We start from the raw sequence: 23836 nt of genomic DNA on the forward strand, positions 1-23836 counted from the left end.
TCACATGGCAGGCTTCCCAGCCCTTTGATCATCTTTGTGGTCCTTCTCCAGACATCTCCAGCCTGTCCACATCTTTTTTGCATAGCAGGGACCAAAATTGAACCTATTACTCCAGGTGTGCCCTGACAAGCTCTGAGTAGATTGAGACAATGACTTCTTGATCTCTGCTGGTGATGCCCTTGTTGATGATGCCCAGCATCCTGTTGGCTTTCTTTGCTGCAGCATCACACTGTTAGCTCATATTGCGCTTGTTGTCCACCAGGACCCCCAGGTCCCTTTCCACAGAGCTGCTCCCCAGCCGGGTAGGTCCCAGCCTGTGCTGCACTCCTGGATTATTTTGTCCCAGGTGCAAGACTCTTACACCTGTCCTTGTTGAACTTCTTCAGGTTCTTGTTACCCCACTCTTCCAGCCATCCACATCTTTCTGCAGGATGGACCTCCCTTCTGAAGTGTCCACTTCACTCAGTTTGGTACCATCAGCAAACTCCATCAGGAAACACTTGATCCCATCATCTAGATCACTTACGGAGATATCAAACAGGCCCAATATCAATCCCTGGGGGACCCCACTCGTTACAGGGTGACAGTTTGAAAAGGAGCTATTTACTACCACCCTCTGGGTGTGGCCTGTCAGCCAGTTTCCCATCCACCACACAGACCACTTGTCTAGTCCATAACACATCCGTTTCTCCGGGAAGAGGTTGTAGAAATCCAAAGCCTTGGAGAAATCCAGGTAGACAATGTCCACCACTCTCCCCACATCAACTGAGCAGGTCACTTTGTCATAGAGGTGATCAGGTTTGTCTAGCATAATTTGCCCTTGGTGAATCCATGCTGCCTTTTCCCAGTCATGTGCTTTATTTGACTTGTGATAGCCCCCAGGAGGATTCATTCCATAGTTTTCCAAGGGGGCTGAAATAAGACTGATGGGCCTATAACTTCCAGGATCCTTCTTTAAGCCTTTCTTGTAGATGGGGTTGACATTAGCCTTCTTCCACTCTTTTGGGACATCCCCTGATCTCCGTGACTTCTCAAAGATTATGAAGACCAGCTCTGCAATGATGGCAGCCAGGTCTCTTAACACCCTTGGGTGGATATTGACAGGGCCAGTCAATTTGTAGTGTCAAGCTCAGGTAACAGTTCACACAGCAACTTTTCCTTCACTGATGGTGAGCCCGTGTTTGCATCAACCTGGATTTTTGTTCCCCAGGTTTGGGGCCAAACAGTGCTGGTAAAGAGAGGTGAAGAAGCTGTTGAGAAGCTCTGCCTTTTCAGCACTGCTGGTGACTAGTTCACCTCACCTGTTTAACAGTGGGCCAACATTTTCCTTCAGTTTCTGCATGTTATGTACCTGAAGAACCCTTTCTTGTAGTTTTTGACATCTCTAGCTAATTTAAATTTGAGCTGAGCTTTTGCTTTTTCTAACTGCATCTCCGTACACCCTGGCAATGCCTTTGTAGTTCTCAATGGGGATTCATCCACTTTCCCATCTCTGGTATGCTTCTTTTGGTTTTTAGCTGACTCAGAAGCTCACAGTTAAGCCACTGGGGTCTCTTGCTCCACCTACTGCCCTTACCTTTAGAGGGGAAGAACTGTTTTTGTGCTTCCAGAAGAGCATTCTTGAAAAACTCCCAGCACATGCTAGCTCCTTCATTTTCCATGGAAGTTTCCCATGCAATCTCTCCCGAGATGTGAGCAAGCTGAAGTTTGCTCTTCTAAAAATCTAAAATCTTTATCTTACCACTTTCAGTGTGCTCAGCAGGATCCCACACTGCACAATATTGTGATCACTGCAGCCAAAGCTATCACTAACTCTGATATTACAAAGAAAGTTTTCTTGGTTTATGAGTAGCAAGTCAAGCAATGCCTCATTCCTGGTAGGCACATCTAACATCTGTATGAGGAAGCAGTCTTCTACACATCCCAGGAACTTGATGGATGATACGTAGCCTGCTGTACTTTTCTTCCAATGAAGGTCTGGATGGTGTAAGTCACTCATAAGAACCAGGTCCTGTTGACCCAAAGCTTGCTTAAGTGACTCAAATATTGCTTCATTGGCCTTATCACCTTGGTTTGGAGGTTGGTAGCAGGTACCTACTGTAAGATCCCCCTTGGAGATGACCCTTCTGATCTCGACCCAGAGGCATTTGACCAGGCTTCCACAATCACCGTGGTTGACTTAACATTGATCGCGACTCCTCTTCATTCCTGCCTATCTCTACGAAATAGCCTATGGCCATCCATCACAATTCTCCAGTCATGTCAGTTGTCCCACCATGCTTCAGTTATTTCTATGATATCATAACTTTCTGACTGGGCGTGGAGCTCCAGTTCCTCCTGTTTGTTCCCCAGGCTGCAGGCATTGGTATACATACGCTTGAGGTGGTTGGTCTTCTGGTTTGTATCTTGGGAGGCACCTAAGGAACACTGGTCGCTGCTCTGGTTGGCCTGGCTTATTCCCCAGTCGGTTGCAATGGTGTGAGCATTGCCACTTTGGACCCCACCCCCCAAGCCCTTAAGTTTAAAGGAATTTTATAGCTTGAGCTAATCCCTGATTTTTAACATACAATAGCAGCCTGAATTACTTTGTGTATTAAACAAAGGACACAAATAATTCCTCTCATGGCGAAAAACCACACTGATGAAAGAAAATAAATCACTTCTTGCCTTACAGACCCGCTGGTCTACAAGGTATGTCACAATTGTGTATGACAACCCCAAGCTTTTGGGTTTACAGTTGGGTTGCTGACTGGAAAAAAAAGATGTTAGAGAAATCTCATGTAGACAGAGACCTCCCAACTCCTGTCTCAGAAGGTATCTGCAAATTTTCCATCTTGGCTTTCTTAGCAGTATTCCATATGCATAAAATATGTCCCAGAAATGCATTGTTTCAGGGTGAACAAGGGAAAATCTGTTGTGTAGCACAAATCTGGCTTTTACTGGACTGCTGCCCAGGTGCTCAAAGATGATTTAGACCCCTGAGTCACAGTGAAGTCTATCTGTACACCTTTGGTACTGCTGGAGTAGGACCTTTTCCCAGTATTTTAATTTGCAGAGGCATTAGTAGTTGTTTTTCTCCATCTTACCATTTCACTTGTTGGATGACTGGACTTTAGGGTAGATCCAATCAGTCCTCCACCCCCACAGAAGTTCTGGAGCAGCTGCAGCTCTCCACATACGCACAAGCCCTCTTTGGGGGTGTCTGACTGTTTACCACAAAGCTGTGCCAAAATTTCTGCTAGTGTGAACAAGCACATTTCCACTGACCCCAGCAGCACTGACAGCAACAAAGAATTTGGCCGTGTGGTTCCTGCACTAACAAAGATGATACAGATGGGTAGTCTTCTTTATGTTTGAGTTACCAGCCAGTGAGCTGAATTAAATCCTAAGCTCGTGGTCAGCAGGAGTGTAGGGTTGATTTCAGCAGCCATGCACCTGTGGGGAAGTTGCTCACCCCTCTCAAACAGGCTGTTCCCAAGCAGCGGAGGATTTCTATTTTGGCAGCATTTCTCATCAGCTTTGCACAGCTGTAATGAGTAAATACAGCCCATGGGACCTTCAACATAGCTTAGAGAACTTGTTTCATTATGATGAAAAGCATTTGTGTTTTTGTTTTTTTTTTTAATAAATACCCCCAAAATAATTCAGTAGATACTGGCATGTTGAGATGGTGTAATTCCCACCCCAAACCTGACTTTTATTTGCCATAACCCTGCTGAAGCAATTACCACCAGTGGCAGTCATAATGGATGTGTCTGGTCATGATGGTTGCACCCAGCTCCAAGCAGTTTCAGGGGAGACAGGTAACTATTAGCCAAGGGCTAATGTGAGCAATGTGCCCACCTAACTACAGCGCTGGTCAATGTCTGACTCCAGCCAAATTGGAAAGATACTACTATCTGTAGTCGGTATGCAAATATGACTATGAGTTAATCATCATCTTCCATAAATAATGGACAGCCTGGGGCCCACTGAACATTCCTGCAGCGCAGTGGGCTGCACACCAGGACCTCCCCTTGAGCAGCGACACCTCTCAAGGTTATTCCTCAAGGTTGAGAGACTCACCGCATCAGATACTCAGTAAGTTAGTTGGGAATAAGAGCACTAGAACTTCGAAATTTTAGCTAAGTGATAAAAAGCACATATATAACGCTTTAGCCACAAACCATTGACCAACTCTGGAACTAAGTGTGGATCCAGCTGCACTTAAACTTCCCTCTGAGGAGGAGTTTAAAATGGAAGGGGGTCCTTACTGAACCTCATGATTCAACGGGAGGGTCTCCCTGGCCCTGTCCTCTAAGCAGTAAGTAATCAAGTACCTTTGTCATCGAATCTTATTAAACTACTGTCGCATTTACTACCGAACTTCATTAAATCACTGTTTCATATCAATAGACATGTTTCCCCTTCTGTCTTACAAGTCCAGTGCACGACTCCATCTGTGATATATGTAATAAAACAAAACAATAATCCCAGGCTACCTTTATATAAGAGACTTCTGGGCTGCCTCTATCCAGCACCATGCAGAATTACCCTGCATCTGCCAAGCTGAGGATCGGGGGAACCAAGGTCCTCATCTCAGTTTGCAGTAAGGAAACTGCTCAGGACCAGGCTCAAACCACCATGCCCTGCTGCAGCCGATCGGGCCGAGGAGTCTTTCAAGCTCTGCCTGCTAACCACATTTTCAAAGACTGATCTTCAGTTCACATCTCCCAATTTTCTTGTATGAGCTATACACCGCCAGTTAATTGCCTCTGTCTGAAGTAGCCTCCTTAGCATATAAAATCTCTCCGTGTCTTGTCTTTTTTTCAACTTCTGCAGTGCACCATGAAAGGAACTTTTTAAAAAAGAATTACAGAAGTAACTGAAAACCAAACAGGTGGCAACTTAAGGCTTTTCAGATGGAAAGGGGCAGGATGAAACGGATGTCATGGTAAATGCTTTCCTTTTATGAAACAGAGCTACTTTTTAAAGAGATCTAGATAGATGAATTCCACAGTGGAAAAAAAATAATGTATACTTTGGTTAGGATTTTTTAAAACTGATATGCAGCTACCTAACTTTGCTGAATAAATGACCTCATTCTTCTCCTGTGGAAAGCTAAAGCCCTTCTAGAAACAGTCCCTTCACAGGGGGAACTGTCAGAGAACCCAAACCCAAATTCAGATGCCAAGACAGCAGTCAACAGGTGCAAATACTGGCCATTCGACCCACCAAAAAAGAGAGGCCAAATCTGAGCTAAAAAGCTGAACAGAATAAAAACCGGATAGCTTGACATTGCCACTCATCTTGAAAATATGCAAACCCACCACAAGTGCTACAGGTATCAGCACAAACTGAACTGAAATGACAGCACAGCCTACAAATCAAGGGACAGGCAAAAAAGAATAGTCAGGACCAATAATGTTTGTTTTCCCTAGGGGGAAAAAATAATGTAGCTTCTCCATAACACAACAAGAATTGAATTAAAGAAGAGAAAGGCAAAGAATTCAGCACGCAACTTACTATTATATCTGAGGTTTATTAGAAAATAGTTAATTTTCTGCTGCCAAAGGATAACACCAAATTAGACAGAACAGTCCCGATTCTCAGTCAGGCTTGAGACCTTCTGTTCAGAGCAGGTGGAGAGAAGGAGCCTTAGAAGTAGCTCAGGAGGCGGATGGCGTGCTAAATATTGCACGTCCTGCAACAGTCTCTACTTGCCACTGGCACATGAAGACTTCCTGGCTTGACCCCCTGGAGCTCAGGGTCTCCATCACTGCGGTGTTGTGAAGGGCAAAGAGCAGAGAGAGCTTGCTAAGCTGGGAATGTGTGGACATGCATTGCATGACATGCTGTAGCAGGACGGGGTTGCAACATCTGGCAGCCACCCAGAGAGTAAGAAGGACCCTGCTGCGAGGAGCAGTGTTGGCTGGAAAAATACAGCACTGCAACTCCTTTTTGGCTTCAAGGTTTCACACACAACAGTCACCCCAGAGGGGAGGAGAAAGGATAGCTTTCTGCTGGGAACGGCATGGCAGAGTTAGGTTGGGACACAGAGTACCTAACTCAAACATTTCAAAGTCACAATAGTGTTGAGACTCAGCTGGTCCATTACTGCTGATCTCTGGCTGTTGTACTAGTTTCTTGGGATGCTGGAAGCTAGTGTCTGCTTCAGCAGCCTTAAAGCCATCTCTGCTCCCCTGTGCTTTCCTGAATTTCCCTTGTGGTATTTGGCTATATCCAAAAGATCAGGGTCAAAATATGCTGTAACTGCTCACACGACACATTTTCTTCTGAAAATCTGCCCTCAAGCACAGGGCACGGCTATGATCTTAAGCTAGCAGTCAACTACTGCCAGCTATCAACCCATAAGCACAACCAATGCATGAGTAAAGATGATGCACACCTATAGCACATCACTGCAGCCCCCTTGTTCTGGTTCAATAAAACATGTTATTCATTCCTAAACAGCATAGTTTTCTCTGTTTGCTATCTTCCCAATTTGAGAAGTTGCTTTGCAGAAGTACTGTGCCTGGTTAGACAGCAAGGCTCTTTAATGGTGTGTATCACTGCTCTAAAAATCTAAAATTCATTTCAAGCCACAGCAAAGCAGAAAGACACAAGTCAGCTTACAGAAAATTAAGCATGCATGTATTCCACAATCTTTCACTGCCCTTTATTCTTCATATAATGAAGGAAATGGGAAAACAGGGGTGTTACAGAGAGAAAAAACTGCCAAAAATCTCATGATCAAAATATTCTAAGGAGCAGCAGAGCAACCTAGTGATTAGCACAGTGTCTATGGGTCCAAGTGAACAAAAACCTGGGCTGGGCTTCAATGAGGAGACCTCAGAGCTTCACTCAAGACAGGCATCTGCTTCCCCACCCATAAATAGTGCTGGGGAATGGAGGTCCTCTGTGAAAAGGTGCCAAGTAGCACTCAGCAAAAAAACCACAGCTTAAAACACTGAGGTCACTGTACAGTCCCCTGCTCCTGTTCTCTGCATGCAGCAAACACAGGAAGAAAGCAAAGGAGGGAGATTCTCAGTGACTTTTGTTCAGGGCTTTGGAAACTGGAGCTAATTAAATGTCATGGAGGAGTTTTGCTCAGCAGAAGCCAAGCAAAGGATATACATCTCTTCACCTATCATGGGCATGCCATGCAGAAAGCCATCAGACCTGACCAGATGAAACAGGAGATCCCAGAAAACCCCCTTTGGCAGCACTGTGAGCTTACAGTAATAAACAATTAGTAAGTAGTATTCTACATTCATCCCATAGGAGTTCTGGGCATCAGTGTTCCTTACCTGTGTGATATATATGATATTTTACAATGTGTAGTAAAGAACAGGAAGACTGTTTATAATTTTTAATGTGAAGAGCCCATAGAAAACTTAGTAACAGAGCAAAACATTGGTAAAGTCCAAAACCCTAGATTACATCTACTGCCTTGCAGAGAACTAAGCACCTCAAAACAGGCTCTTGTCATTTTACTGCACAGGGACTTCCTGAAAACTAGCCTGAAACCTCCTGAAACCGCTCAGTAGCTGCCTGCTGCAAAAAGCTAAAAAAATTGGGCATCTTCAATTCTGAACCCTTCTTTCCTTGGGGCTGAGAGCAGACTTCCACTGGCTCTGGATTCACACTGCCCGCTCTTCCCCTGGACAAATCAACACCCTTATTTCCCCAGAGCACCGCTAGAAGCTGATGTCTTTCTTTTAAAGCATGTCTGGAAATGGGAGAAACCAAATCTCATCCATGTTTTGGGCCTGCTTTTAACCTCCTCCCCAGTTCAATCCCCCTGTGACTTAAGCAGACTTTTAGAAACCCTTTTTTCCCCAAGATTCCCACTGCCTCTGGACACATAGGAGGCTCTGAGTGTCTCAGTCCTATCAAACCTGTTAAGAGGGTCCACAGGAGGGCCACCAAAATTATCAGAGGGCTGGAGCACCTCTCCTATGGAGACAGGCCGAGCGAGTTGGGGTTGTGCAACCTGGAGAAGAGAAGGCTGCAGGGAGACCTTACAGCAGCCTCCCAGTACCTAACAGGGCTTATAAGAAAAATGGGGACAAACTTTTTAGCAGGGTCAGTTGCAACAGGACAAGGGTTCATGGTTTTAAATTAAAAGACGGTACATTCAGACTAGGTGTAAGGAAGAATTTTTTTACACTGAGGGTGGTGAAGCACTGGATCAGGTTGCCTGGAGAGGTGGTAGATGCCCCATCCCTAGAAACATTCAAGGTCAGGTTGGACAGGGCTCTGAGCAACCTGGTCCAGTTGAAGATGTCCCTGCTTATTGAGTGGCTGAGGTTGGACTACATGACCTTTAAAGGTGCCTTCCAACCCAAACTACTCTATGATTCTATGATTATGAAGCTCTGAGGACTACTGAAGTCATGTAACTCACTGGTGATGCACCTTAAGTTATTTCCAAAGTTAAGTGGCAGTGAAGCTGATGGCACTTAGCTTGCAAAACATCACCTCAATACCACTGTGGAGCATCCTTCCATTATCATATATGGTCCCCAGTTCTGACTACACAAAATTAATACTTACAAATGCCATCCAATTATGCCAGTTAATTTAAAAATAATTTTAAGTTCATGTTTAAATTTACTTGAAATCATGGTCTAAGTGTTTCATTAGCACAAAATGGATTGCATTTTTGACAGTGAGAAGATGGAAGCCAGGGACTGCACATGAAACTGTTATTCCTGACGGCAGTGGATATTCCTCAGTGAAAATCACCCAGGAGCAGTTTTAATGGGCTAGGGCATCTCAAGTGTTTAGATGTGTAAGTCTACTGAAATCAGTGCAAGATAGGAACTTACATTTCCAAGGATATACAGGTCACTAGCAACAGCCAGTGGTCTCCAAGGATGTCACTAGACCACCTGAATACAAACACCTTCTGCCAGCCAGAGGAAAAAATAATTGAGCAGCTGGTTTATTGACAGACAACGGTGAAGCCTGGACTCCTTTGTTTTGCTCTTCCACAGACTGCACAGAGGAACCCAGGAGAATTAGGTGGGCTTCAAAATTACCTGGCCTGTTTCAGGAAAGCACCCCCTAGGATGCTCACAAAAGAAACAAACAAACCCAAAAAAACCTACAAAGAGCTCCCATCCCCCATGTAATGGCATTTGGTGGGCTCTGCGCAAATGCCTGCCAAGTCTTAACACATAAGTGACTAAATATTTTTCAAAACCTGGCTCCTGCTGTCCCTTGTTTCTCAGTTCCACTGTCTTTAACATTGGAGTAACACTAACCTAGCATAATCCAATCCATTCTAACAGCAATCAGTAGTTGCCTCATTAGAGGTTTTGAGGACCTGAAACACCAGAGTAATGAAGCCCACAGAAATAGTTTGGCTGATGATTGCCTCTTCCTTCACTCCTGACCTCCTCCCGCCTGATGGTAATGCCTCTAAAACGCAGTTTACTGAATTCTGGCAGAGTTTTGAAAATAACTTTCTAATGCATCCACATTTTCCCCTAGGAGGTGATGTTTTCCCCAATGATTTTTAGAAATCATTTTGTTACTTAGCTATAGAGTTATTTAGAGTAATTTCTAAATAGAAAAATAGATCTTCTTTAAAAAACCCAAGTAAATTAAAAAAAACCACCAACCTCTAAATGTAACGAGCTAAAGCTGCCTACCAGAAAAAAAGAGACTAAACCCAGCAATATTTCCCAAAAAATAACCTTCCAAACATTTGCTCATCTCAAAGTTCTAAATAATTTAGATCTGATTTCCTAAATATGAAAGAACCATGGTAGGCTGCCAAGACTGTTCATATAACAAGAGCTGTTAGCAATACTGACACAGCCTGATTTTTCTTTACCATCAGCCATGAGCTGGATTAAGTCCACTTGAGGTTATGACAACAGGACTAAAAGAAATGTCACCATGCTGGCATTAAACCCATGTTAAGGGAGTAAAGAATGAGCCTTGGCCCTTATTTTGAACGCTGACGTGAAAACCCCATCTTTAGTTCTTAGAGCAGTAAGGGGAGGGGAATCTGCTGTGCCAAAAAAAAAAATAAAATAGTATCAACAGAAAGCAGTGTATTTTTTAACACAAGATCTCATTATTGATTACATTTATTTAGAGCAGCATTTACGAAATAAGGCATGGCCTGAGTAGTAGCTGACCAGCTAATGTTTGTGCCATGCCCTATAAAGCTCCCAAGGGACCTTGCAGTCAAAGACACCGACGCTGATATCACGCTCACAATTACAGGCAAAGCATGATTTAACCTCGCCTGCTTTATCTACATCTGCCTTCCACTCCACATAGAGATTCATAAATCTTCTGCACACCGATATCAGCATTTCTGCAACTCTTATTCACCCATCTCAAAAGGATTGGCTTGGCTGGACTAACCTTTAAAAAAAAAGGGGAAAAAGATTATCTCCCAATTCACGTAAGAATCCTTTTTCTCTTGGTCAGACAACAGACTGCCTCTCCAAGGATTCATCAAGATTGAAATGCAGACATCAACCTAAGCCTGCTGCACAATTACCCTGATCAGAATAATGCAAGCTTTTCTGAAACCTGAACTTCAGGAAAATAAAACCAGTCATTTTTCCCCAAGCTCTCACTGCTGTGCCTTGTATTATTATAGATAAATCAGTCTCAGGTACGCTGATTACGCTGTAGTATTCAGCCATCCATCCTGACCCACAAGAAATGTTCTGGCTCTTGGGAAATGGCAGGCAAGAATTTAATACCTTAATTCTTCCCAGTTTTTCTTACCCACACTGATAACTAGTAACACAGTAGACAAGGCTGACACTACAAGAAGGATGCTATTTGAGATTAGGATGCCTACAGTTAGGGGCTTATATTAGTGCCAGGTGTCTAAACTCCAATTACAGTCTACAGGGATCCAGTCAAAAAAATTAAATGGAATGTAAGAAGCAAGTCAGGGAGCAGCAAGCCCACAGAGACCTTACAGTGAGCTTCATCGCTCTCTAGACTTTACTGATGGTGTCCCATTGACTATAATTGGAGCTTAGGTATTGCCTGTCCAACTCCACTGCCTAAACGAAGATACCCAGCATCACTGGAGATGTCCAGGCATCTGCAAGACATACTGCTGGTGCTGGCAGACACAAGATCTGTGGGAAATTCATAACGCTGGGCTACAGCAGCTGAAAAGATAACCAGCACATGTTCCACAGCACTAATGCAGAAAAATCCTGACCCTGGGTCACATGTGAACAGAAACTGGATGCCTAAATATTGGTGCTGTAATCCTTAAACTGAGTCCTGTCCTTGAAGGATCATCTTACATTGATTACCCATTTAGTGTAGGAAGAGAGTTTCAGTCTTTGACGAGTTAAGTCAACACCTCTGCATCATTTTGATGGTGTTTTTTCACCTCTGCAGCAACACTGGCTATACACTTGAGCTATTTTTTGCTTTTCTTTTTTTGTTTTATGAAATAAAATTGAAACCTTGGAAAAGGCATGACATTTCATGCTTAGGAATGCTGTGGCAGCAATACTTAGGAGTGCTGTTACAGCACACACAAACATGTAGCCAAAATGTGAAGACTCATTCACATTTACACATCAGAAAGAAGGTGCCTTTTCAGCGATGGTCCAGTATACCCTTCCCACTCACCAAAACAATCCCTTTACTGGCAAACACTATCACCTGGACTCCGCAGTGCTGCCGACAAGATCACGCATACTGGCTTTCAAACAGCTCATGGGGCAGTAGATACCTTTCGTACAACACAGTGTAAACATACACTTTTGCTTTGATAGCACATTTTATCGTCTTATTGTAGTATTTGAGTGCATCTGTGTGCTTCAACCTTTGCAAAAAACAGCTATTCCTCAGCTGGATAGTCGTCGTTCTTAGGAAGTGTTACAGTCTCAGTTAATTTGCTAAGTCTGGTAATAACAGTGGTAAGACCACACTGGAATCTGCTAGCTTTCCCCTAAGTCTTTTCAATTTCTATTTACAAAGTGTGACAGTAAGTAAGTGACAGCTCCTATCAAATAGAACACTGATTTATTTATTTTTTTCTCCTGGATGATGTCCATATTAAAATCCAAATCTAACAAATGCTTACAAGGAAGTAAGAGAGGAGCTTTCAAGAAAGAATAAGTAATTTGTGGTAATGTCCCTAAAAACTATAATTTAAAGTGCTCAAGGCTTCATTTTTGTACAATCACTGAAATTTTAAGCACTAGGAACCATAGTTCTTCATTACTGGGTTCTTCAATAAACTTCATGCTTTCCACTGAAAAAGTTTTAGAGGCAATTCTTCTATCAGCACACAAGAGATTTAGGTATTTTGTTTCTCCTGACATCACTGGAAGTTATATGTGGACATCTCTCCTGTGCTTAAAACAAAACCAGAATAATCTCCCTCTGTTTCAGCTAGTCCATATCAGCTGCCAGTCAGAATTTCTGTGGAGAAAAATATCTGCTGTAAAACATAATGAAGCTACAGCAGCGAAGTACCTAAGGAAGGCTAACCATTGGAGGTCACTTACAATATTTTGCTGTCAAAGATGGTTTTAACTGAGGTATTTTTATCATAATACTGTGATAGTGCACAGCATTGATTACTTTCCATTAAAGTCAGAAAAGAGCACTGAAGTTTCCCACTGTTCTACAAAGAAAAAGGGGACAACAGACAAAAAAGAAATATCCAAACACTTGAATTAATGCCATAAATAAAGAGTTTGAGGGTCCATAAACAATTTCCTTCCTCCCTCTGTCCTTGGCTAATACCTTCGTCACCTCCATCATGATCATCCATGGCTAGAAATTCTAGCTGCAGTTTCTGAGTGGCAACTTGAAACACCTTAGTAAAAGCCCAAGCTGCAGCAACCAAGAACCATCATTACCTTCTCAGAGGCCCGTGTGAAGATACCTGTGTTTCAACCCAAATCAGTCCTTCAGTGCCCCTGAGCAGGATAAACCAGCAAGGTGGTTTATTTTTTATGCTATAAATGCCCTTTATGGGCAACAAGTCACACAAATTAACAAAAAGCACAGGCAAAATTCCCTTACCATGTAAAGTAAGGGGCGGGGCGGGGGGGGGGGGGAAGCTGGTTTTATTCACTGGAAGTAAATTAACTTCTTTGTAAGGTGGAATCTTCAGTGCTCTCCCCTGCCATTAAAAAGAAATAATTAAAAAAAAAATCAAAACAGTAGGAGCAGAGCAGGTATAGGAAGTCCGCAGGAATAAACTCCAAATGAGGGAGTGAAAGACAAGGGCAAGGTACAGATGTGCTCTGTAACACAGCTGCAGCCTTAGAGAATTTTAGCAATATCAGGGTAACTCAAGTGACTAAAGTCAGAACAAATCAGAAAATATGGAGGTACAGAAAGCAGCACCTGGGACATTCAAGAATAGTTGTGACCCGCTGGAGATCTATAACAATAAAGAGCAGCTAAACTTGGAATAAGTGACTGAAAAACTTCGGCGGCCTCTCTGCTGGCAGATTAATTGTGCAATGGGTGGTCAGACAAGAGGACTGGCAATGAGGCAATGCATCGTTTCAAGGAAAATGTGTTATACTATGGGGCCCAGGTGCAACCCAGATTCATGTTAAGCAGCATAAGAGAAACCCCAGGACAATCAATGGGATCACACACTGAAATCAATGCTAAGCAGCAAGAATATAAAGTGAAGAATAAAATCGTTAGTTTGAGAGACGACCATGAACCAATGAACAAATTTAAAATGTAAGCTCTTTGATGTAAGAAGCAGTATTATGCTTTCTGGCTGGAGAGCCTCTTGTTCGATTGAATCCCAACATGCAGCTAGTGTTCCCATGGAGTGCCGCAATAGAAATAACACTGATGTGAATGCCTGCTGCTGGACCTTTCGTGGACTGTTTTACTTATGAAAAGCTATCTGATCCTCCACTTAGGAGAGCAGAGTTAAAGCAGTGGCAAAGGCTCTGTGTGAGGTCATTATCCAGAAAATCTGACTTCAATAAAAAACTGCGCTAAAATTCTGCAAACACTAGGATCTTGGGATGCTAAGCAGAAGTCCAAGACAAGTCAAAAGCCTAGAAGCATAAACTAATATATCAAAAGAAAAAAGAAAAAAAAAAGAAAAAAAGAAAAGCATATGGTGTATCTGCTGCCCTGAGTAGCAGTAAATTATCAGCAGCACACATCTGTGCCATAATTTCAGTCTCTTCCTAGCATTCCAATTCTAGACACCATCTGCAAATAAGCAAGTTATCTGACCTCCAAATGTTGATGTCTTGCCCCTTTTCAACCTGCTGGCAGAGCTGAGATGAGCCCAGCACTCACCAACTTTGCCAGCCCCCAGCCCTCCCCCTGGGGCTCTCACGAAGTCTTGGCTTTCATTCTGTCTGCTTGAAGGCACAACACCTAGGAGGGCCATACATGCTCTCTTTTTAAATTACCTGAGGTTTTATAATCTTAACAACCTTCCTTTCAAGTAAGCTGAAATACTGATGTGCTCCCATCTTCCACCTGCTCTATGCTTGCAACACAACTCACTCCTTTGGGTACACTAACCTCCGAGGCCATCCTCTGGACCATATCATGTCATGGTATAGGGACCATGCAACCTCCTATACCTCTGGAACAAAGGAAAAAAGGTGTAGGAGGGACAAAGAAGGGTATGTTCTTAATGACGTTGAAGTTTGCTAAATTCTCAGATGTCAAGCACAAGAGCGTAAGGCCAACAGTAAGGATGGGAAGCCCACTTGGTGGGTTACCAGGTTATTATCCTCCACCAAAGAGCTGCCAGACCATGCAAGGGAAATGCTCATCCTTATTTTTACCAACAGAAAAAACTAAAGCATGGGCAGGATATTTGCCCCAGTCTCAGTGAGACTACCGCTGGCTACTGTGAGTTCATGTTAGATCCCCAAGACCATCCTTACACCGGGAGGCCAAAAGCAGGTTGGAGAACATTTTCTTGATGGCAGCAGTGTTTGGCCTTGAAAATCAGCTGGGATCTATGATAATGCGACAACGTGAAAATGTAAAGCCTAAACCACTTGGCCAGCATCCCAGCGTAACTCAGGGCTTAATCCAGGAACTGGGACATTCCCTTTGAGTGCTAGCACAAGTCTTTCAGCCGAAATTTATTTCTGGCAGTGCCCCGAAATGCAAATCAGCCCTACCTAATACCTTGGTAAATATGTGGTAAATCAGTGCTAACTGATAATCAAACTATTTCATTCACACACACACACACACACAAATATCCCAGCATGTCAATCTGGTTATTTTGTTTTAAAACCAGCATAAAAATCCCCAGCATAATGTAAAGATCATAAGCATCAAACTCTCTCCAGACTAGGCGCGGGAAAACTGCATGAAAATAAATAAAAATGCTCAATAAATAAATGAATGAAAGCAAATTACTTCCCTATGTTTACCTAACAGCACTAATATAGAAATAAGCAAAATGAATTCTAGTGAACAAGAAATTGAGCCTAAACTTAATCCTTTTTCTTTTTTTTCTATAACCTAGAGGTCCTTTGTACTCCCATTGAAGTCATGGCCCCAAGTGATCCATGCAGCATTCACAGCATGATATTATATCTATTTCATTGGGAAACACAATAATTGAAATGCTAAAACACATCTTCTTCCTATTACTTGACTTAAGCTTTAAAGTATTGAAATGGCTAAGCTAATTTATTTTGATTATCAGCCCATTGGTCTTGGTATTATAAATTAACCACACAATTTTGACAGAGCTTCTAGCTATCTAATGCCTGAAAACATGATTTTGTTTAAGCACATACCATGCTAAGATTTTTTTTTTAAAAAAAATGTCAATTAATCAGTTCTGGTCAATAAAAAGTTAATATAAAAATGGTTTACTGTTAAATGACATTGGTACTCACACATTTGCTCTGTCCTATACCAGTTAAAAAGCCATTGAAGATTCCAGTTATAGTGCTCAGAGCTCCGGCTGCATTTTTAAGGCACCAACTGTTAGTTAATTTTGTTAGCATAAACACCCAATAAAATTTTATGGTGTGTTCAGCCCTCATTAAAGATGAAAAACAGCAGCAGAGAGCAGCACCCACAAATAAACAGGGAGCAGGACGGCTCTGGTGTCACCGATCCCCTGAGCTCATCCAGATTCAGGGCTCAGGGCTCCCCTCGTGGGAGAGCACTGCAGAGGTACGGGAAACGAAATACCAGGCACCACTGGAAATCCCTTGAGCTCCACAGAGCCTGGCCGTAACCCTCCTGGCAAATATTTACTGGGGAAGAATGGTTGTCTCTGGCCCCTTTCTCATGCATCCCCTAAAGCCTTAAAATAACAACTGTTCTAGGCAAAGTACACCCTTGCTGGTGCATACCTGCACTATGGTACAAAACCCACAGCTCCTTTTGCTCCCCATCGCCCAACATACCCTTGACAAGATGCTCCATCAACACCAGGACTAGAGGAGCCTGTTCTTCCCCAGGCTGCATCTCGCAGTTGGATTCCCTCCAGCTGGGGAAAGCATGAACCCTGCCAGGAGGATTTTGATTACTCAGGGCATTTAACAGGTTGGTCTAGCCATCTCCCTTTGTCTTCCCATCCTTCAAAGGGGTGTTTAAGCCTTTCACTGAAATTTCTAGTCTCAAACCAGCCATCACCATCCTTGTAAAATTTCCTTTCAATGGGAAGTTTACAGGACAGCTGACACTTGGGCAGTCCCAGGAAGCACTCAAGGGAACATGGCTGGAATTAACCGACAAAAAACATCAGGTTCACGGGTAGAATTATAAAGAAAGGATTTCACTCCTTTCATCCACACACACAAGATCTGGTCAAGAACTTCCCACAGCCATGACTCCTAAAATCCTTATGGCTGGGTTGGTTAAGGTCTTAGAAATTTCTGAAATCTTCTTTCCTTTTACATCAACAGAAGCAAAACTCTAAATCTGCACCTGCAACCAGAAAATGTCAACTGAAAACTTAACAGTTTACAAGGAAGACGGAGAATGTGATAAAAATCAGTTTCAAACACCTCCCCTTAAGTTCCCTGCAGTTTTTTCTCCCTGATTTAGAGTTCACCATTCCTAGGACAGGTTTTGCCTCTGCAGCTTTGTGAAAGATCCCCCACAAAGGACAGAGAAGATACAGGATCTATACAAACTGGTATAGGCAAAAGAGTTAAATCAATGCTACACAGTTCCACACCACATGCAAGCACCACCTTGTTCCACAACAAGCCAAACCAACACCTGGCTTCCTCATGGACAGACGACCCAAGCCAACTGTTTTCTCCCCCTTCTTTGCCCACAGCTTTTTCCTGCTGACACCTACACCGGGCAAGGGATAACATGCTTCACAGAGAGGGATATACTGGTGGGATGTCAGGAGCACATTCTGATGAGCCAGCTGGCTCTTAAATGGACAATATCTAGTACTACCTTCATTCTCCATGGCAGACAAGTTCAACTTCATCCTGCCATCTCTACCTAGCCTGCAACTGTCACAGCATTTAGGATCATTACCATTCTGCTAAGCTTGGCAGGTTTGGTGGGTTACACTCAGCACCTCACTTCAGTGCCTGTAAAACCAGAGCAATTCTCCCCTCTCCCAGCTTTTTGCTTCTTATTTGACAACTTAAATGGTAAACACTGAAAGCAAAGCCACGTCTGGCTATAGGGGGTTTACAGCATCCAGCAGGGCTGGGCGTCGATCTTGGCTGGGGCTCTCGTGCAATGCTGTATTAGACCATGAAAGGTTACTCTTTTGAGATAGAAATGTAATTTCTAAGGGACTGCACCCTGAGCGAGGCTGGATTTTGAAGATAGCTGACTGATCATGTTTTAAAGCCCTGGGAGCTACGTAAGTCCTACTTTAATACTTATTAGGTGTGGAAGTCAACCTTGCATTCCCACTAGAGTATTAAAATTGGACAACTCGAAAAATATATTGCTTAGCTGTGCCCATACATGGTAACTTACCACACACAGTAAAATGCAATGTGCAAGTAAAACTGAACTTCTTTCCACTTCAGCAGTAATACAGAGGAGCTAACGTAGCTGCTCTTCATTTTGTCTGCATCCAAGAGTGCTAGAAGTGCTGTGGCTCTATTGCTTCCATAACTTCAGAGGTATTGAATCTCTTTGCAATTAAGCTAACATAAATAAGTAGTAATTCAACTGAAATCAGTGCAATGCACATGAGGGGAATAGTTCATGTAAAAGAGAAGAAAACTAGATTCTCCCAGTATAGATGCAATAATCTCTTATTAACTGTTTAAAGAATAAACCACTATCAGAACCAAACTCTCTTATATCCTGTTAAAGGGATATTATTGACCTGTTGACCACGGCTGTACGAACACTGCACTGCGCCTTTAGATCAGGGAAACTCCCTGCAAAGTGCAGTTCTAGAGGAACACCCCACATCAGCAATTTACTTGTCTTATAGGTTAATTTGGTTCTTTTCAAAACAAGGGCACAATCAAAACTGTATTTCCAGATCATCTTATTGAGTGTACTTTAACAAAGACTTTAAATTAGTACAATGAGTTGTTTCCACACCCACTTTCTTGCATACCAATATTGCCACTTAGTTCAATTGTCTCTCCTTTAAAAGAAAAAAAAATAAAAATCGGTCCAAATGATTTGCTGTTATCCTTAAGCATTCATTATTGCTGATTAAAAATCAGGTTACAGTTACTCTGGCAGATGTCCTAACCTCCAGACTTTGATTCAACAAGCGTTTCTTAATGCTGACAAGCTGAGAGAGGAAGGGTGGTTGCTACAGTCCTGTAAGCCACATCGAGGAAATCCATGATGGAAACACACAACATCTGCTCAGGTTTAACTCGGCGCTGTTTGATTTTACCATACAGCTTAAGTGACTCTCATCACTCCTGTTGCGACTGGAAAACACTTGTCTCCTACTCACACAACGTGATCGGAATCAGGAAGACATTACAGCTTAGATCCACAAAAAGAGTTAAATGTCTAATAAAACAGCAGCGCATTTTAGGAAGTAAAATGACTGCATTACCCTCAAAACACACATAAGCTACTTGGGTACTCATCAGTGATGCCCTACTGGGGCCATAATATGAGTGTGTGCCAAAGAAGCTGTCCTGACCAATGGGTCTCAGAGTTAAGAGACCTGATCCAGAAGATATACACTGACCATGTCCAAGACCGAGCTCCACACAGAACAGCTACAACAGTTATAGTCATTCAAGAATATGGTCAGAGAGATGTGGAAAGCAACCGAATCAGCAGCAGCGTTGTGCCAACCAGTATGCGTTAATGTACAGCCGAGGCTGCTGTAGGAAGCTGGGGGTTTAGACCGTGCCCTCCAGACTGTGTGTCTGCCAATGGTGTGCCTAAATGCACTTCCATGTAAAACAAAGAGACAGTGCCTCCCCCTATCCCCAGAAGACACTGTGGCTTTCCATCTTCCCCACTCCAAAGAACAGCCCTGCGCTCTGCGCTGGCCCCTCTCCAAAAGGGGAGATGAGAGGGCTCCCGCTGTGGAGCAGCCCATCTCCTGCTGGATACCGCAGTGCCCTGAAGGATGGGAGCTGGTGGGTCTCTGAATCCTCATCAAAACTTCGAAGGCCTCGAGATCCACAAATCCTGCTCCATGGGATACCTCCTTGCTCAGTGTACCCAGATGAAGGACCCCAAATAGAGTTGTTTCTAAAGAAAGAAATTACTCCCCATGTTTTCTGTAGATTTTCCTCCATTGAGACAGATGCAATTGGGAGTCTCAACATGAAACAAAGTGCCTTCTCACAGCATCGTCCTTGCTACTAATCTAAGAAAATAAGTTAAATTCAAGACAAAATTCCTGTGCTTTGCCTTGGCTAGCATGGGGCTCTGGACTGCTGAATAAAAGCCAAATGCCAGGAGCTGCACCACGCAATGTTGAAAAGCCAGAGTCCCCAGATGGAATTAGCCTTCATTAATTCCTTCAAGAAATCTGTTGAAATGTGACAGCTCGGAACTGAACCTCAAGTTCTTATGCCAGCATCCAAATAACTTTCTAATAAGGTGCACTTTCTTAACTGGAGTCGCAGCCTGCTCCCAGCCCATGAGAGAGGTGCCCAGTTTTGTGCAGACTCTCAGCAGCTGGAGGGCTCAACACCCCAGCCACATCAGATATGTTCCAATGATGAAGCTTTTCCTTACAGCACTGGGGTGAATCCTCTCGCCTTCCTCCCACAAATTTTCTTAGGAAAGGCAGTAAGATTAGTCACAGGCAGAAGAAAAGAGCATCAGAAGCTGTATGTACACAAACTATTTCTTAAAAATAGTTCTCTCTAGCCAATAAATCACAGTCTTTCAATAGCATTTACAAGTGGCTTAGAGCTAGATCTTGGTTAAAAACAGCTAAAAAGCGTTACACAGAAATGTCAAAAAATATGTATGTGTTAGTGGCCATGTGATACTAGAGTTTGGAATTAGAATCAAGCTATCTACTTAAGGGCTTTAACTGTATCCCTCCTTTAAAATGTTACCTCCCTTGCCCATCACAACTGTGCAAAGCTGTAAATTTGTGAAGGAAATTTGAAGTCTTGGTGTCCATTGCCTAGTGAGTGGAAAACTCAGAGTGAAGCCAGGAAGAAGAGTGGCTTTGCTCCGGCGAGTTGGCATTTGCAGCTCTTTTAGTCGACACAAACGTGATGACTTTTTTTTTTGGGGGGGGGGGGGGGGCGGGGGGTGTAAAAAAAGCCTAACAAGTTGTTTCATGAGTAGTGGAAACAACAGTTTGATTTCTGACGGATTTTTGCCCTGCATTATTTGCTCAGCCCGCTCCCTCTTGCAAATACTCCAGCTCTCGCTCATGGCTGCCTCTTTTCCACCATAAACTTCCAGTTCTTCTACAACATCCTTCTGACTCCTTCCTTTCTCCTGTTCCCTCCCAATCTTTACACAGCCTGTGACGGGCAAACGACAGCCCACGAGGTAGCCACAGCCATGTGCTGACTGGGTTGCTGGGACAGGGTGAGTAAAGGAGGGATGGGCAGGCTTCTCCCTGCTTCTTCCTCTGCTCAGGTATCAAATAGTCCCTTTTCTCTATTAAGCAATTTATTTCTGTGACACCTGTAGAAAGTTGACATTTGCAACACTTCTCTGGTTCTGTCAATCTGGTTAAAATTGGCCAGTTAGTTCAAAAGTTAGGAAATCTGGAAAGTCAGACAAGTCCTGTTTGTGGTTTTGTTGTTTTATTTTTGGTTGTGGTTTTGTTTGTTCATTTTTCAGAACCCCACCCCCACCCAGATATTAAACATCTCACAAGCATTTCTATGCTTTAGAAGTCAGTGTCACAAAAAACTTGGCTATTCTGCCTCTTGTCAACTCCATCACAGACCTCTGACAGATCAGTTATTTGTTTTTTCAGCCTGGTTTGATAAACTCTCATTTCTGAACTCTGCAAGGTTTCCTTACAACTGAATCAGTCATGCACAGAGCTTTCTGTGTTTTAATTAAAAAATCTGAAACCATCAATCATGTCAATCTTCTGGCTTGAAAAAATATATTTATTTCCACTAGAAAAAAAATCCACATCCCACAGCATTTGAAGATAAGATGAAGGTGCCTTCCAGAGAAATACAAATGTATCAGTTATCATGTGCTAAGAATATACACATTCGAGCCTCATCCCTTCCTTCTGCATTAAAGTGTTAGGTCAGCAGCTTGATACAATAAATTATTACTAATATGCAATAACCTTAGCTGTTCAACCCAAAACTCCAAGAAAACCATAAAGTCCAAAGAAAGGAGGCCCAACGTTGAAATTACTGAAATTACAGGCAAGATCCATGGAGGACCTTAAATTGAAGGTCCATGAATTATGCAAAGAGCTTATGTATGGGTTTAACTTCAAATATATGATTAGTCATGGAGCTAAGCAAATAATTTCAGCAGACTCATCTAATCTGTTTGTGTACTTCCACAGCCCTCATCATGTTGCATCTTTTAATACTCGCATAGCCTTATGATTAGTGGGTTTAATCCTAAAACGACCATATGAGAAAAGGATAAATAATTGTATTCACTTTACAGAAGCAGAGGTATGAGGCACATCTGCGTGCCTGAAGAGTTTGCAGAACCAGGTCTGCACCGACTAAACATAAAGTAACCAACCAGGTGAGCAGCAGCACTCAAAAAAGCATTTCAAACAACATGACATCAAGTCTAGAAGATGGAACAGGAGGCCAGTATTAAGAGGTAAAATAAAAAAGAAGTTAGCACACCACCATTTCTGGTGAAAGGTAAATATTGCTTTTCTTTACGGTACATCCCATTAGCCAATACGGAATCATGACTCTTGACAAAATGCTAGCCTCAAAAAGGCACTTGGAATATTTCGCTGCGGGGGGCGGGGGGGGGGGGGGGGGCGGTGCACCCTAAAACAGAAACATAAACACTGAAAAACACTTCAAAGAGTTGCAGAACAGCATCAACAGAACTGTCTGCAAGAGGGCACATACATCTACATGACTCTATATTGCAGCGTATCAGTGCTGTAAATGCAGATGCAAAGGCCATGTTCATTACTACAGAAAAAAAAAGGGAAAAAAGGTTAACGCAAATTTCATCTGGAAATGAAGTGCGAGCACTGATGACATAACTGTTGAATTAAGTGGAGTGCACAACAAGATGTTCTAAGCCAGTTATGTTTTTTTAACGCTGGCTATGCAAACACACCGTGGCAAGAAGCAAAAGCGGCAGATCGAATATATATATATATATATATATATATATATACCTGCTCCCGCATCACACGCGGCACAAACCCTTACCTTCGCGGCATTTTAGCCCGGTTGAAGCAGGAGCACGAGTTCGCGCTGGGGCCGCCGCAGCCCGGTCCGGCGGCAGCCGGGGCGCAGCCCTGCGCGGAGGGGTGCGGGGTGACCCCCCTGGCCAGCACCGCGCCGGGCCCGGGCAGCCGCGCGGGGGGCGCCCAACTTGGCCAAGTGCGGGGCGCACGCTGCGGGGGTGCCGGGGACACACGCTCTCAGCTACAGGTCAGGCACCGGCGCAGCGGAGGGGCGCAGCGGAGGGGCGCAGCGGAGGGGCGCAGCGGAGGGGCGCAGCGGAGGGGCGCAGCGGAGGGGCGCAGCGGAGGGGCGCAGCGGAGGGGCGCAGCGGAGGGGCGCAGCGGAGGGGCGCAGCGGAGGGGCGCAGCGGAGGGGCGCAGCGGAGGGGCCCCGCCACGCAGCCCAGCGAGCCCGCTTCGCCCGCGCTGCGCGCCCCGCGGAGCCCGGCGGCCGGCCTTACCTTGGGCCCCTTGCCGCTGGAGCAGCGGACGTTGTTGCTCACCCCGGCCGTCTGGTTCATGCTGGGGCCGGCGGGCGCGCAGGAAAGTTGGGCTCCGGGCGCGGCACCCCGCGGGGCGGCGGAGCGGGGCAGGAAGGCGCGGCCGGGCCACTCCGCACCGGGACCTCGCCCCCGGCCGCCGGGCTCTGCGCGCTAGCGGCGCTCCCGGCTTCCCGGCTCCAAAACAAAACCCGAACCGCTCCCCCCCTCCCCGGCACCGCTTTCCTCCCCCGCCCTCCAAAGCAGAGGCGAGGCGAGCCCGGTTCTGCCCGCCCCCCGCCCTCCGGGGCCGCCGCGGCAGCGGGGCGGGCTGGCACGGCTCGGCTCGGCTCCGCTCCGAGGGGCTGGCCCGGGGCGCTCCGCGCTGCTCCGCGGGACGCGCCGTCCCACGCCGTGGTGGTCCCGCAACCCAGCCCGGCGCCCCCGCCCTCTCGGGCGCTGCTCGGTGCTAGTGCCCCCTCCCGCGGGGGGGTGGGGGTGGAGATGGCGGTACCGGCGGACAAGGCTGCCGCTGGGGCTGGGGTCTGCCCTGTTGGTGCCCAGGGCAGTCACCCCAGCTGTTTCCACTGAAATGAAA

At 44.5% G+C, this 23836-nt stretch overlaps 1 protein-coding gene across 1 annotated transcript in view; it reads right to left on the reverse strand.

The window, feature by feature from the left end:
- DPP6 (dipeptidyl peptidase like 6) overlaps positions 1-23413 on the reverse strand; it is a 572063-nt gene extending 548650 nt beyond the window's left edge. Inside the window, exon 1 of the mRNA XM_055805889.1 lies at positions 23221-23413. Within this exon, the coding sequence (XP_055661864.1) occupies positions 23221-23280 (60 nt within the window). The 5' untranslated portion in view covers positions 23281-23413. The remainder of the gene's footprint in view (positions 1-23220) is intronic.
- Between the last annotated feature and the right edge of the window lie 423 nt (positions 23414-23836).

This window comes from Falco peregrinus, chromosome 5, assembly GCF_023634155.1.
Source record: "Falco peregrinus isolate bFalPer1 chromosome 5, bFalPer1.pri, whole genome shotgun sequence".
In the NCBI taxonomy this organism is placed as follows: Eukaryota; Metazoa; Chordata; class Aves; order Falconiformes; family Falconidae; genus Falco; species Falco peregrinus.